Source organism: Melopsittacus undulatus, chromosome 2 (genome assembly GCF_012275295.1).
Source record: "Melopsittacus undulatus isolate bMelUnd1 chromosome 2, bMelUnd1.mat.Z, whole genome shotgun sequence".
In the NCBI taxonomy this organism is placed as follows: domain Eukaryota; kingdom Metazoa; phylum Chordata; class Aves; order Psittaciformes; family Psittaculidae; genus Melopsittacus; species Melopsittacus undulatus.
In genome coordinates, this window is record NC_047528.1 from 38,991,786 (window position 1) to 39,007,707 (window position 15,922).

At 34.1% G+C, this 15,922-nt stretch overlaps 1 protein-coding gene across 2 annotated transcripts in view; it reads right to left on the reverse strand.

Annotated features, from left to right (window-relative positions):
• Positions 1-4,322: 4,322 nt before the first annotated feature.
• KLHL1 (kelch like family member 1) overlaps positions 4,323-15,922 on the reverse strand; it is a 200,487-nt gene continuing 188,887 nt past the window's right edge. For both annotated transcript variants that reach the window (XM_013128792.2, XM_005148106.2), the window contains 3 exons: positions 10,079-10,291; positions 6,488-6,659; positions 4,323-4,696 (listed from right to left, as the gene is read on the reverse strand). In XM_013128792.2, the coding sequence (XP_012984246.1) occupies positions 4,637-4,696; positions 6,488-6,659; positions 10,079-10,291 (445 nt within the window). In that variant the 3' untranslated portion in view covers positions 4,323-4,636. The remainder of the gene's footprint in view (positions 4,697-6,487; positions 6,660-10,078; positions 10,292-15,922) is intronic.

Sequence of the window (15,922 nt, forward strand, 5' to 3'; positions counted from 1 at the left end):
CCACTGCATTTCTTACCTTTGGTAGTAATTTTTTTTTTATATAGTTTAATTTCCAACAGGTGCAGTTCTGCACAGGGAAATCAAAGCTTTGCTGACTTAAGTATTTTGAGCAGTCCCTCTGCTCCTGAGTGTACCTAATCCCTATGTACCATGAAGCAAGCTTATAATGAGGAAATTTACAATGAAATGTAAGGTTATTCCAATTTGAGCAGCTTTATACTGGATTTAGAGTAAGGCTGAAGGATAATTATCCTGACAAATATTTTATACATTCTCATTTAAGTTAGAACAGATATATTGCATGGATAATCTATTTTTAAACAGAAATATTTCTGAAATTACTTTTACATATTGAGATTCTCTTTTGAGTTGGTAGTGAGCCTGTATTACCTAGTGTATGTACATCTATTTTTATACAAGAGACACAAAAATGTCCAAGAACTTGATATTCTCGAAATCTAAAGTATGTAACTAGTTACTGACTTCTAAGGTATATCTGTGCTACTGCTTTTCAGTATTGAGATTTTAAGTATTACTTTGTGATAAATAATAATTTTTCTTCTTTTAAAGTCAAGTTCTTATTTTACATGAAGTTATGTAAGAAATTATGCTTCCAAACAGTATTTCAATTTATGAGCCAGTAGATTGGTCATATAGCTATTTCTCTAAAATCAAATTGCTTGTGGTGGGAATAAAATATAGTAATCCTGCGGACTGCAAGTCACAGATTTTTTTTCTCTAATATTCTTTTTATATTTTTGAGATGAGGTTTTTCTACTGTATTATCCTTTGCACAAATATTTGCTCCTCTGATACTTTTATAACTTTGAGTCAAACTTCTATGAAATTTGGAAGTATGCTCTGTGAGCCGTCTGGGGTTCTGATTTTCTAATTTGTGCAAACCACATGGAAGATGTAAATATTACATTTGGTATTCTTTTCACTTATTGGGAGATGTCATTTGGATTAGAAAAAAATCTGGAGATAACGAGACACATTCACGGACAATAACATGTACAAGAGTTCTGAATGCCAGTACTGGGATAATCAAAAATCATGCATGACTGAACACTATTTTTTAAGGTTGGAGTAATCTGTGAATAGTTGGAAGCTGTCTATTAAAAATGTTTACATTTTTAGAAAGTTTACATTTCTTTTTTCAATGCACAGATCTTTAAAAGACTGATGACATAGCAAAAAACTTTATTATGGCAAAGAAAAATAAACCTTTGGTTTTTTTTATGTGATGCATATCCACTTTGCATATAGAGTGGTAAGAAACTGGTTACCAGCATGGTGTACTGTTATCCCTGCTGCTTTCATCAGAAATGATTCTGCGGCAAAATGTGCCTAATGGTAAAAAGCCTCTGCAATATAAACAGAAACTGGAAAACTGGATATGGGGAGGGGAGAAAAGTGAGAAAGCAGTAATGTACAAAAAGCCTATGTATGGATTGTGGGCATATAAAACTAAACAGGTGTATGCATAGGTTATGCTAATGGAAAAAGAGTGCACTGTGTACTGTTCCAGATTGTGAATTTCATACAGGAAAAGAGTTTCCCACAAAATTAAAGAATTGTTCATGCAATTTATTACTGCTATTTGTTAATAGTTACAAGAGTTGTTTGGTTTTTTTTTTTTAAGCCTTTGCAGAAATGCCTTTTCTATTTATTCCTCATGAAACAGCTAATGCAAAGTTATAGATAACATAGGAACATTTTGTTATGTCCAGTTCATTTAGAGCACAGTAATAGAGAAAGATTTCTAGAATGTGAGTTCCACTGTGGAAAACTGTATTTTGTTTGTGATCACAACACACAGTGTTTCTGGTATTTGCTCATGGATGTCAGTGTCTGAGATATTAAAACCTGTATAGCTTCAAATTCTTCTGTGAGTTGTTTTTGCTGAAGTAATAGAAAAGTGTTTAAGTAATTGAAAAATATATTCAAGGGAATTAATTGGGGTTTTCTAAACATATAAACCAATCTGAATAATAGATAGAGCTTTCTAGATATATTTTAACATAAGTACTTTTCAAATATTGGTCAATTTATGGCAATTTTCTGTAGAAGAGAATGACACTCAAGGAAATCATCCTTTGTCTATGCCAAAATGGTTCCCTTAAATAAATTAACAGTAGCTTTACAGAGAAACATTATAAGGCAGGCATCCTTAAATTACTTTAATAATGTAACAAGTTTCATATGATCAAAAGTCTGTTATATATGCAAAAGGATTTTTTTTTTAAATTTACTGTTGCTTTTAAACAATATTAGTATTTCTACTGCAAGAACACATATACAAATATGTATTGAACAATTATAATTAAAGCCAAAGTAACAATATTCTTACCTTCAGATCACTTTATTGCCTTATTTGTGGCTTTGATTTCAATGGCTTTGATTTCAAAAAAATGTCAATAAATTTGAACCACAAAATGTCAATAATAAAGACTTCTATAAATAATGACTTGTAAATGACATTTTTCTATGAAAATCTTTGCTAATAATGATTATATTTCTAGCATTCCTCACTGTCAATAATAAAAACTGTAAATGTAAAAAATAACTAAAAGGAGAGGTCCAAAATGGCATGGTAATCAACAAGTCCATAAACAAGAGATGATCACAAGCTCCATCTTTCTTTTTCAAGAAAGAACATGCTATTGTGTATGGATATACTGTAATCAAAAGGAAGTCCTGGGAATAGAATTAAAATTTTTACTTCTAAATTCATTAGGTATCTGTGTATGAGAACTGAATGCTAATGTCTAATTGCAATTATAATTCTAAAATCTTCATTTTTTGGTCTCAGCAGGTTATCTTTATGTGAAGCAAAATTTGTATAGAAGCAACACCTTTTATTCAACAAATTGTTATAGTTGCAGAAAAAAAGAACATGCTTGTCTGTGGAAGACTAATTGCAGTTCAAAAGCCAAATGACTATGGAAAACTAAAATTGAAACTTTTGCAACTGATTCCTATTTAGGACAGAGAAGCATTTGAAAGTTTTAAACGAATATACTTTGGCTTAAGAACTGAAGTTGAGTTTGCCAGGAAACAAAGATCTCCATGCATGCTGATGCTGTTTAGAAGGAAACACACATCTACAAATCAAATACTACAAGTAGGAGTCTGCACATATTTTTTCATCTCAAATAGTTTCAAATGTTTCCTCTAGGAAATCTCTTGTAACCACAACCAGAATTCCTTCTGAACTGCTAGGGATAGAGGACTGTAAGTTTTCAGATTTTGGGCCATGAAATATTTCTTAAAGGATCAGCAAGGCTTTAAAGACAATTCATACTTGGTAGTCCTCTTCCCAGAACCTATGCCTGAATAGCAGAATTTCATATTCCATTAGGGGCCTTAGATTCTAACTGATAAAGCTGAGCAGATAGAAAGCATCAATGTTAAATCTACTGCCAAGGCAAAAGCTCAACATAACATTACTACCAGAAATTATTAGCCTTAAAGAGAAGTACAGATGAAACTAGTATATTTACCATATGAACATTATTAGATTAAATGGTCTAATTTTCCTTATTCTACCTGCTATTATACTGAATTCCCTAGTTATTTCATCCTATGTGGAAAGTCATAAATCGGCAGCTCTAATCAGGCAAAGTTGTGCGTGTACAAGTGTCAGAAAGATATAAGATACAGTATTTTTATCCCTCTTGAAATGTTAGAAGAGGTTGCATATAGACTGTTCTGGCCATGGTTCATCTGTTACAAGAAGCAGTGAAGGAACAGTACCTATTTTCCAGCTTTTCATGAGCTTCCAACATGCAAAAGATGTATTAAGGAATGAGATCAGAGCCCACATGCTTAAATTGAATACAAGATTAAGAAAGAATTGGGAAACTTCTCTTTTGTCTCCCATATTTACAGCAAAGCCTCAGCACAGCCAAAGGATTGCTTTGTGTTTGATTAGACTAAACACACAGGCTTCCCTTTAATAGATTCATGAGATATGTTAACACTGGCAAGAACATCAATTCAAAGTTATAACAAGTAATCTTGGAGGTTTACTTTTAGTTTTGTTTTTTCTTCCTACAGTAGAGTAACATTTCAGTCACTATGAAACTTGAATATCTAGACTTTTCTACCTCTTTACTTCAGTGAGAACCAAACCACCTGTTTAAATGAGAACACCATAATCCATCTGAAGACAAGACCTAAACAGATTTCCTTTTTAAGTTACTATCTACTTTCCTCTTTAAAAAACACAGCTTAAAAGTGATTAAATATACTTTAATGTTTCTGCAGTTAAAACTCTTGCAGCCATGAAAATTGTTCTCATATTCCCTCATGCTCCTTGTAGAGCTGTCCCTTGGTTATCCAGTTCTCCAGGACACATTCATGAGAACAGCACCTGAACTTACTACCCCGTGCTCACATATTTATGCCTACAACAACCTGGATTTTTTTCTTGTTCACTGACTGTGAACAGTTTTTATGATTTTATAGGGCACAAATACTTAATCTTTCTCACTTCCAAACTTTTCTAAGTTTGTGATCAGCAGAGTATCCACTGTGTGAATCCTTGTTCTCATGAAGTAGTAATTCTTGTTGTCAGATAGAAAAATAATAATTTCACAGTCTGTAAAGCCCTAAGTTGTGCTGATCAAAGTCATGGTTGTTTGATGACTACAACACAGGCACCAGCTCTTCCAATATTTAGGGAAGCCATCTGCAAGAAAAAACACACAAATTAACAGGAACAAGCCATGCAAGGGATTGCCAAAGTACTGCGTCAGCATTATTCTTTAATGGCCAAAACTAATGGGCCTATAAGCCCCTAAAAAAACAAACAAACATACAACCCACAATATCCTAGTGTTCTAGTTTTAAAGTTACTTACATCTAAAACTTTTCACCTGAAAAATGTGAGAACAGAAAAAAGAAATTATTTTAGAGTTATCATTAGTTTTGTGAACTGTTGATATCCAAGGGCTTTCTATAATCGGTGACTGTAGCCCCCGAGACAAGGTCAAGACTACCAATACCAAAACTGTATGGTTCCAGTATTCTTAAACAGGTTAAAGTGCTGGAATAAGTTTGGCAGATTTAGACACTATTTAAGACAACACAAGGATGAATACCTCTAGGGGACTGGATCTTGATGAAAGTAACACAGCAGAGTCAGCTTATATGGTATGTAATAATAATAGTAAAGATAATACACTATAATTAATGATACATGTTTCCTATCTGTCCAAATGTGGTTACTCATGGGTTGTTTTGGGTTTTTTATGTGGACTGGTGGATTTAGCAAAAGAATCTTTCCAGTTATGGTCTCCCAGTACAAGAGAGACATGGAGCTTCTGCAGCAAGTCCAGCAAAGGGCTATTAGAACAGTTAAGGGTCTGGAGCATCTCTCTCATACAGAAAGCCATAAAAATACTCTTATAATTTAATTAATATTAGATTAAAAAGATAGGCTTCTGCATTGTTTTTAGACCATATATGTCTACATTTAAGCTTGACAACAGAAGCAACCCTTTAGAAACATAAAAAACAAATAAGCATTTTGAACATAATACATCTAGCATATTTAAAATGCCTGTATGAGGATAAGGTCGTGCTTTCAAAGTACGTACTTTTCACCAACTTTAAAGGGAACTTAGGGTGACTAATTCAGATGTAAACATCTACACTGGTGGAGCAAATTACTTCTTCAGGAAGTCTTAGAACTAGTAACAGAAAATGTTGAAACAATGCTTTGTTTCTTTTTGTCTTTGCTATGGATCCAAGCACTACTGTGACATAATAAAATAATTATGTTCTACAATCAATTTAATATTATACCTATTAATTCTTATGTAGTTAAAGATTAGGACAATGCACACAATTCAACATTTCAAAGCTTCAAAACATTTAAAATGTGGCAGTGCTCAAGGCCAGGCTGGACAGGGCCTTGAGCAACCTGGTCTAGTGAGAAGTGTCTCTGCCCATGGCAGGGAGGTTAGAACAAGATAAATTTACCTTCCTTTCCAACCCTAACCATTCTAGGATTCTATGAAAATATCTATCGTACAGAAGAAAATGGAACTGAAGAATGAAATGGAAACTTGGGTCTCTACAAAATATAAAAATTTTCTTGTGAAGAATATTCAGGACCTTCTCAGTACCAATGAAAAGTCTAAATCTATTTTGCTACTTTTTATAATGCTTCTTCTGCATGAAGAAAGTTGGAAAATAATAATTTGCTATAGAAGTTAATCAGAAAAAGAATTTTGTCTAATAGGTTACAAAAGAGTATTTATAATGACAGCTTATCCTGTCTTTGACCAATTTCTTAGGATCTAAGTATCTCCTTTGTGTCTTCAGAGGAATCTCTGGACATAATAGTAAAATACTAAGACTAGTTTTACAGCAATGGCAACCTCAGATATCATATTTCTTTTTCAGAAATGTTTTCGTGCACAATTATCAAAATATGTTACAGATGAAAAAAAAAAAATAAAGACTTCATGATTACCTGTGTCCATTCATTAGTCTGAGGGTCATAGGCTTCCATCGTGTTCAGGTATGTTTGACCATCATAGCCACCTACTGCATATAATTTGTCACCAAGGAGACAGACACCAACAGCATCTCTAGGCATACTCAGTGGAGCCACCATTGTCCATGTATCAGTTTTTGGATCATACCTGAGGAAAGAGAAGAATGTCCAGATAAGTGTCAGTTGATGCTGACATTGACCTGAATATAGTCCTTCTTTGGGAAATAAATATCATTTAGCACCTTATACAGAATTAGGCATCACACCACTTTCGCCTGCACCTTTAAGAGACAGCATTAGATATAAGTTAATTTTTTTGGAAAGAGCCAAGTTCTTTCAGCATATTTTCTTGTAGTCTAAACTTTATTAACTAGAAGTTGATAATACTACAGAAAGTTGTATATACTATTGTGGTTTAAGCCCAGCTGGTAACTCAGAACCGTGCAGCCACTCAATCACTCCTCTTCTTCTTCCTGGCTCCCAGTGGGATGAGGAGAACTGAAAGAACGTAAATCCCATGGATTGAGATAAGAACAGTCCAATAACTAAGGTATAATACAAAACTACTACTACTACCACCACAATAATAATTACAAGGGAGAAAATCTAAAACTAAAAAACGAGGGAAAAAAAACAATAAACACAAGTGATGCACAATACAATTGCTCACCACCTGCCAATTGATACCTGGCCAGAGAAGAGCAGCAGACTGAGTCTTCCGGGTAATTTCCGCCCAGTTTATATACTGGGCATGGTGTGCTGTGCTATGGAATACCCCTTTGGCTAGTTTGGGTCAGGTGCCCTGTCTCTCCTCCCAGCCTGTGCCCCTCCTCACTGGCAGAGCACAAGAAGTCCTTAATCACAGTAAGCACTACTTGGCAACAACTAAAACACTGGAGTATTATCAGCATTGTTCTAAGACTAAAGTTAAAAACACAGCACTGCATCAGCTACTAAGAAAGAAAGAAAGAATTTTTACAGCTGTATCCAGGACATATACATATGCTTTACAAAAAAAAAAAAAAGGAAAACTCTAGGCTTTTCGTAGACTCTTTAATACACTACTCCAGAATGATTGTGGTGAAGTTGTACTAAAGCAGGGAAACTAAATACAATTGACATATTTGGGCTTCATATTTTTATAACAAAGAGGTATGCAAGGCTAAACAGAATTCTTATAACTCAATTCTGTCAGCAAAATTGAACTGCACAAGAACTTGCTTTTTGTAATTGCCAGGGAAATGTCTGAGATTTCTTATATCCTTTCTTGTGCTAAAAACCACTACACATTTCATCTCTATGACAGTTAGCTATGCCCTAAGGTCAGAAGGGTTATGACAGAAGTTCTTGAAAGTGGAAAAAATCGATTTGAAATCAAGATGAGAAGAAGGGGAAGAACTTGCTTAAGGTTTTAATAGCTGTTTTGAGCAACATCTGGAAAAGAAAACTGTTTTATAAAATCTTCCAAAATATCTCCAAAATTTTATGATTCTTAAAAAAGAACTAGTTATTTTACCTTTAAAAAAGCTATACAACATCATAGTTTCCCATCTTGTAAAGAGCAAGCAAACTTTTTATTTTAGAGTGTTTGAATCTGTAGGAAATCCTGTACAATTGCATCAGTCTTAAAAGGCATTCAGTTAGGAGTGCTAATTACTACTGAGCAAGATTCTAGCAGTAGCATTTAAAACCCATATATCTGGTCTCCTTAGATTTACATAATCTTAAAAACAAGTTTTAAACATTATGTCTGGTTTGACTATCTTCAAGGAGCAAAATCATATTTAAACAAAGTACATCTTAGAATGTATTCAAATGACAAAATGAATGACGCAGAAACTCATTTCTGAAGAAGAAAAGAAACTTAGTAAAAAAAAAAAGAAAAGATGCCCTAGATATTTAAATAAAGTAAAACTTTCAGAGATATGTGGAATAGTTTACTGTGATAGACCTCATTATCACTTGCTAGTTTGGTTTCCTAAATTATTCAGATTATTTTATTTTTGAAGATGATGCATTAATTTTGAATGTCAAAATGGACAAATTAAATCACATCCCAGCCACCTGATAAATTTATCAATCACTGGGAGGGACATGAGAGTTTTTTTCATGTTTTAGTAGAGTCCACCAATTAATTCACATCCACTCTATGCAACATACTAGCCTTACAAGCTCTGATTTGTTAGTCCCAGATTTTAGTCTGGAAGCTAACTATCCATGAAGTACATTATCCACATTTTTGCTATCAGTGCAAAAATACCTAAACAAGGAAGAATATATAATGACATTCAGATATCAGTGCATGAAATAGCTTAAGAATGAGCAGTGTATTTCTCTGTTACAGTCCTCCCTGAGAAACACAAATGTGATAGGTTATGGTTTGTCTTCAACACCAGAAGGTTTTTCTGTTCAGAAACCAAAACAAATGAAAGAAAAGCTCCAAGTACAAATAATCAAAAGTAGTTGGAACGATTTCATACTTGTTGATAATGTACCTAGTAGTTTTACTATAAATTTATTTCACTGAATATTCTGCTCATTGTTCCTTGTAAATAGAAGTCCATGAGAATAAGCCATGAAGTACAGGCACCATAGGATTTTTATGATTAGTTTTCCATCTGTCAGAGATGAGAAGTAAAGTATTTGGCAGTGTGTGATCTTTGCGTACATAAAGAAGAGATGGGAATGAGTTTAAGACTGAGCAAAATTATATACGAATTCTGGATTACATACTGGGTAAATGGTAAATGCCAAGCCAGACTTTTAAATATTAAACCTTTCAGAAAAGAAATATACAAATCTCTCCTAGCACCCATTTTTATTTGTACATAAAGATAAACCAACTACTCAAACATACCTACTTTAAATTTTCCAACCTGTATATATTTAGAGACAGTATTTTCCTTTCTCTATTTTAAAGCATACAGAAATAAAAAAGAGTCAAACCTCAATTAAACATTTGAAGAGTACCTTCAAACTGAATGCTATAAACCCTTAAACTGTGCCTTGCTGCCTTAACAGATATTCTTGAATTTGCAGAATATCCACCTGCAAAATTCAGGATACTGTAAATACAGTGTGTTAAGGCTTATATCGACACATCAGGAAGTGGTAGCATTGCTAAAGGAAGCAATATCATGTACCTTAAATATAAATCACTTAAGCAGTTCTGTATTACTTCCTCACTCAGCTATGTTTTTAGAGTTACAAAATACAACTGGACAAATTTTTGTTTTATAAAATTAATCCAATGCTAATTTTTTAATCTCTGCATATTAGTTTATGGCTCTGCATCATGCTTTAAAAATAAAATTTCTTAAATGAGGTGTGAGAAGAGTGGATTTTTGTGTCCATGATAATATCTAATGCTACTGTGAAAAAAAGGAAAAAATAAATAACCTTTGAAGAAATTGTCTTCTACAAACATCTGTGGAATCTTTCAAATATATAATAATTTGTCATTTCATGTGTAAAAAAAATCTGTTTAATTTAACCATCACTTAACTAAGAGAGTGATGTTACTGGACATTATTTTGTATTTTAAAAAATGCATGTATAATTGGGTACCTTTCTACATAGTCCAGCAGTCGGGAACAATGGTTAGAAGCAGGAGCATCATGGCCTCCAACTGCATAAAGAAAGCCATCGCATGTTGCTACTCCTACACCTCCTCTTCTCTTACACATAGGAGCACACATATTCCATTTATTTGTGTGAGGGTCATAATATTCCATTGAACTCAAACAGGAACTTCCATCACGACCTCCAACTGAATATAGCCTAAGAAAGTCCACACAAACAAAAATGTTAATGAAACAAGAACTCAGAACTGTAGATATAAATCCAAGAAGCATCTGTGTTTTTATCTGACATCAGCAAACAGGAAAAATAGAAAAACATAATCTCAAAAATCGTATGAATTTCATATGATCAGCAAGCATAGATGGTTTTAATATTATTCACACATTCACATACTAATTAGTCCTTTGCCCACATGACTAGAAAGGAAGATATATTCTTTCTGGCACTGGATATTTTCATACTTTGATTACAGCATATACTTCCAAGAGTCCCATAAGTGACATATGTATTTGTGTCTATAGATCATACAAGCAGGGTTGCATCCTAACTGCTCATCATCTGTGAGGAGGAAGTGTAAATGTTAATTTATAATGAGTAATCCAGACAAACAAGAAATATGCAATCCATTTATTATTGTTTCTCTGTTTTTATCATGCATCTTGCTTAGTCTGACAACTCCTTCTTATCTTGTGTAATTCCTTAATGCTGAACACATTCACAGGCTCCAAATTGTCCCGTCTTAAAAGAAAAAAAAATAAATAAAAAAAATTAAGGAAAAATAAACACTTCTTTGTATGCAATTTAGCTTTGCATACTAAAGTAAAGCCCATATGGATAACTGTACTCAGTGTTTGATTTAGAATTCAGCCTATTCCACATAGAAAACTATGAATGGGACACTCGTGTCCAGAATTAATTTTACTCTTATAATACAGTACAGATCAAATACGTAGTGCATTGCAGAAAAGGACATTGCATTATCTCTTAAACATGGTTTTTTTTTAAACCTTGGTTTCAAGGATCTTAGTTATATAGAAGAAAAATCTTTACACTTGCCTACTCAGAAAGTAAGCAAATTATACCCCCCTGCCAGACGCTTCATGTATTATGAGTATTGAGTTCTGTAAGGAAGTCAAAGAAACTTTTGAAACTATTTTAAATTCAAAATGGCTAAACTGCAGTGTAACAAAAAACCTGTTGTGTTTGTAATTATCTGCAGGTAAGAAATCTGTTTTCTTCCTCCCCTTATAATGGTTTCCAGGAGGAAATAGCTATGACTGTTCTTTCCCACTATTACCATGCTACATTCATTTCGTAAATTAATCCTTTGCAGTCTGCTGCCTTGTCTATAGTGCCTGGAGATTAACTAAGAAAAGCACAGGCTGTTTTAAAATCCAACCACTGAGCAATTTTAGGATGCAAAAGCTGTCTGTGTGAAACAATTATTCATTTGGAAGCTTTTACTGTTATATTCACAGCTATTTAAGTGTGCATTTGCCATTAAGTTTCACTGGAATGGATACTGATGAATAATGAAGTACTGTACTACCACTAAGTATGTCACTGAAGCTGTAGAGCATTTTGGTACTACCTGACAGACATACTAGTGCTCTGACTAAAGCAGCCAAGAGAACCCATACTCCCCCATGAGAGATGCTCAAGTAAATATGCTTTTTTTGCAACTATTTCTGTGGATACAGCCCTAAGATATTTACCTTTCTGTATGATTACCAGATATCTACAGGTAGGATTCAATTTGAGATTAAGAAACCTACATGTAAATGTTAATATGTGGGTGTCTGCTGTGTCTAAATTGCTGTTATGCTCAGGGTAGTCAGCTGAGTCTAAAGAGCAACTATACCTTTTACTTCAGGAGAGAATTAGAACTGCACAACAGTACTAAAAAAAAAATAAACTTGTGATGCAAAAGTATTTAATATAAACATAAATATAAGCTTTTACATGTAGTATTTTTTGAAGGATGCTATCTTTATTTTCAAAGATGAGACTTGGTTCAACTGCCCACAGTGATTAAAAGTTATTTCCGATATCAAGAATACAGTGTCATTCTCTGTAGGCTGGCATACTTGACAAAAGACTACACAGGAGAAACATGCATAATTGCTGGAGGCTATCCTGATGCAATTCAAATGTCAGTAGTTTATTGCTTGTAGATAAGAGAAATAATTCCTAAAAATTAATATCATGGTTAACAACCCTAAGATTTCCAGATAGAATTCAAGCACTTAAACACTTCACACAATTCTAAAAAATGCAAAAATAAAAAAAAACAAAACCATCACTGCTGCAGAGTTCAGTGTGAATAATCGTAATCAGGATGATGCTAACTGAGTGGGGAAGTGGACACTTTCGAAAGCCATCCTGCAGGAAGACCTGGATAGGCTGGAAGAGTGGGCTAACAAGAAACAGGATATGCAACAAGTAAGTACACACGAGTAAGGTCTTGCACATGGGTACACACAACCCAAGAGTGCAGCACAGGCTGGGATCTACCCTGCTGGGGAGCAGTTTTGTGGAATGGGACCTGGGGGTCCTGGTGGAGAACAAGCTCAGCATGAGTGAGAAGAGTGCAGCTGCAGCAAAAAAAAAAAAAGCCAACAGGGTTCTGGCTTACATCAACAAGGCTGTCACCAGCAGGGTTAAAGAAACCATTATCCCACTCTACTCTGCACTTGTAAGGTCACATCTGGAGTACTGTGCTCAGTTTTGGTCCCCACCATACAGAAAAGATGTGGACATGTTGAAGAGTATCCAGAGAAGGGCTACAAATATGATCCAAAGACTGGGAAGCCTGCCTTATGTGGAAAGGCTGTGAGAACAGGGCTTGTTCAGCCTTGAATAAAGAAAGCTTTATGGAGACCTTATAATCATGTTCCAGTATTTAAAGGGTGGCTATGAAGAAGATGAAGATTTCCTTTTTGCAAGGAGTTAAATAGGAAAGATGAGGGGTAATGGATACAAATTATTCAGTGAAATTCTGTTTGGATGCTAGAGGTATATTTTCACAATGCTAACAATCATTCATTGGATTAATCTCCCTAGGGAAATAGTGGATTCCCCAGTGCTGGACACAAGGTTCAGCTGAACAGGGTGCTGAGACATCTAGTCTATCTAATGTTTTTCCTGGAAAAGTTGGACCAGATGCTCTTTGAGATCCATTTCAACCTGGTATTCTATGCTTCTATGTGTTTTCCCTAGTCTAAATACCCACCATTTTGTTTATTTTTTCCTGTCATGAAAAGTTTTCATCTATTCAACTGTCTTTCAACTGAAATGTTTCTGTAAGATGTATTTCCACATTTAAAGTGAAGTGCACTTTTTCATTCCTCTATTTCAGTTGAGACAGCTTGTAAAATATAGCTAAAGGCATTCATGAGTTGCTGATAAAGAGACAGAAATTGTTGCTTAAAAATGATAAAAGTTCCAGTCAGCAATTGGGATCACCTAGTTTTTGTTAAAACAATCCATATTACTGAGAGCAAACCAAAACTAATTCCCAGTATCACGTTCTGGAACTATCATCTTAGAGTTTATGTTTATATCAAGGAATAGATCATAAGACAAACACTAAAATTTAATTTCACAACAGTCTAATGCAGACAAAGAAAAGTTAGAAATTGAGTAATTGCTTTAAAGCTCTGGTTGTGGATAAGCCTGAGAGCCTGAGCACTTCTGACAGGAATTGTTTTCCCTTTTCAGTCAAATTTCCTGATTTCCTAATCCATAGACCCAAAGGTCCAAAATGCAAAACAACTCTACAACCACTAGTGAATATTTAGGGTACTGTGTAGCTAATCAAAACCTCAAAAATAATTATAATGAAAGATACTTATAAGTCTTATTTCCTCCTTAGTGCTCAGGGTCCTATTTTATTAGATGACTTCAAATGAACGATTTTTTGCAGCTTACCCTTTCTTGGTAACAGTTTATAGTAAAATATTCTATAGGGAGAAATATAATGTATTTCCCTAAAAAAAAGTCTGAAAACCTGTCATTACTGATTACAGATATCAGTCCACCAATTGCAAGTGCTACTCTTATGTCTCTTAGCTGTATTAAGTTCCATCACTTCAGTTACCAGATGCCACGTCTGCTCTGAATGGTTTGTTGAAAATAGTTGTAAATTTTCATCTTTATGTGCAAGTGCTTTCAGAATTCAGAGATGAAGGATAATCCAATGAGTTTGAATCAAGCAAAATCAAGTCCCTCAAATTTTTCTTTGTTAATTTCACATTTTTAATTTATATGGCTTAGTAATTTTACATTACCTTATGTAATACTTCATTTAGTATCAAAACCAGCTCATTTTTTTCTATTTCTTCAAGATTATTGGTGTCTGTAGACTTCTTGCAATATCTCTTAATAGTTTTTTAGTACCTACAGCAGTGTAAGACTTATTTTCAGCACTGCATGATTAAAAAGAAAGCTTGAGAAATAATCACAGTCACGATCATGCAACAGTCATTTTTTATTTCTGAGTTGGGAATATTCTTTTAACTGAATTGAACCTCATTGTGTATCCCACCAAAACTGTTGGGATTTCTATTATAAATACCACTCACTATTTAGAGTGGAAGATTGACAAGAAGAAAGCATCTAGTACTGAGTACTTTTATCTCCACTGATCACAGTGAAAATTTTGCCTGCGGAGATGTTATAGATCTCTATTCTCCAGTGGTCTATACTTCAGCTTATTCAGCCACTGAGTGCAGATGTGAATTTAAACCAAACTCAGTCTCCTCTAAGTTGGAAATTTGAAGGCTTTTATCACTTCTTTTTGTATTAAGATGGATAAATATTCCTAAATATTTATATATATATATATACATACAAATGTATGTATAAAATGGCTAGAAAATGCAGTAGCAGCTACAAAGGAGATTTTAGGAGAAATCTGATCCAAAATGACCAGATCCAAAAGCATTTTTCCCAGTTCTATCACTACAAACCTTTGATAACTAATCAGAAAAGCCATTTTTAAATTCAGTTTGACAAGTCAACCTCAAAAGACCAGGCTACCTTTGATGTGATGTAGTATTGCTTGAATCATGCCTTTGCTGAATTTCTTAACAAGGTTTTATGTTTCAAAATTCTTTCAATGCGAATATCAAAGACTACACCACGTCTTTTGCTTGGGACCCTTTGTACCTCTTCCTGCCCTTTCAGTACGCCTGAAAGAGCACGAGAATTACTCTAGCACAAAGGATAGCTCCCTGGTAGAAGTGAGGGGAAGGCAATTTCATCAGTGCTGGACTTCTGTACTGCTCAATCAGCCCACTCCTGACCTAGGAATCAGATTACAGGAAAGGGAAAATAGCAATCCATGTAGTAGTTCACTGGTAAAAGTTAAAAAGAAAGAATAATTTTCTAAATGGAAAGCATTAATGATGTCCTGTTTCTGTGTGTAAATATTGAATGGTATTTCATATATTTGGTTCAGTATAAGAGTTAAAAGTACATACATCCTGGAAAAAAAAAAAGTAAAGATTTGCTTTCTTATTTATTAAAAAAGATACATTGAATGTCAGTAAATGAGAATTTATTGAATTAATAGAATCATAGAATAGGCAGGGTCAGAAACGACCTTAAGATCATCTAGTTCCAATCCCCCTGCATAGACAGGGGCACCTCACACTAAACCATGCCACCCAAGAAAAGCACAAAATTACTTTGTGCTGCACTGAGCTAATGTGTTTACATATTCATCTTTTTTAAGTTTAATAATTTTAGACCATAGAGATGTCCCATTTTGTTCTGTCTCAGTATTCCTTTATTGAACAATTATGCCTAAAATGCTAAAAAAAAGTG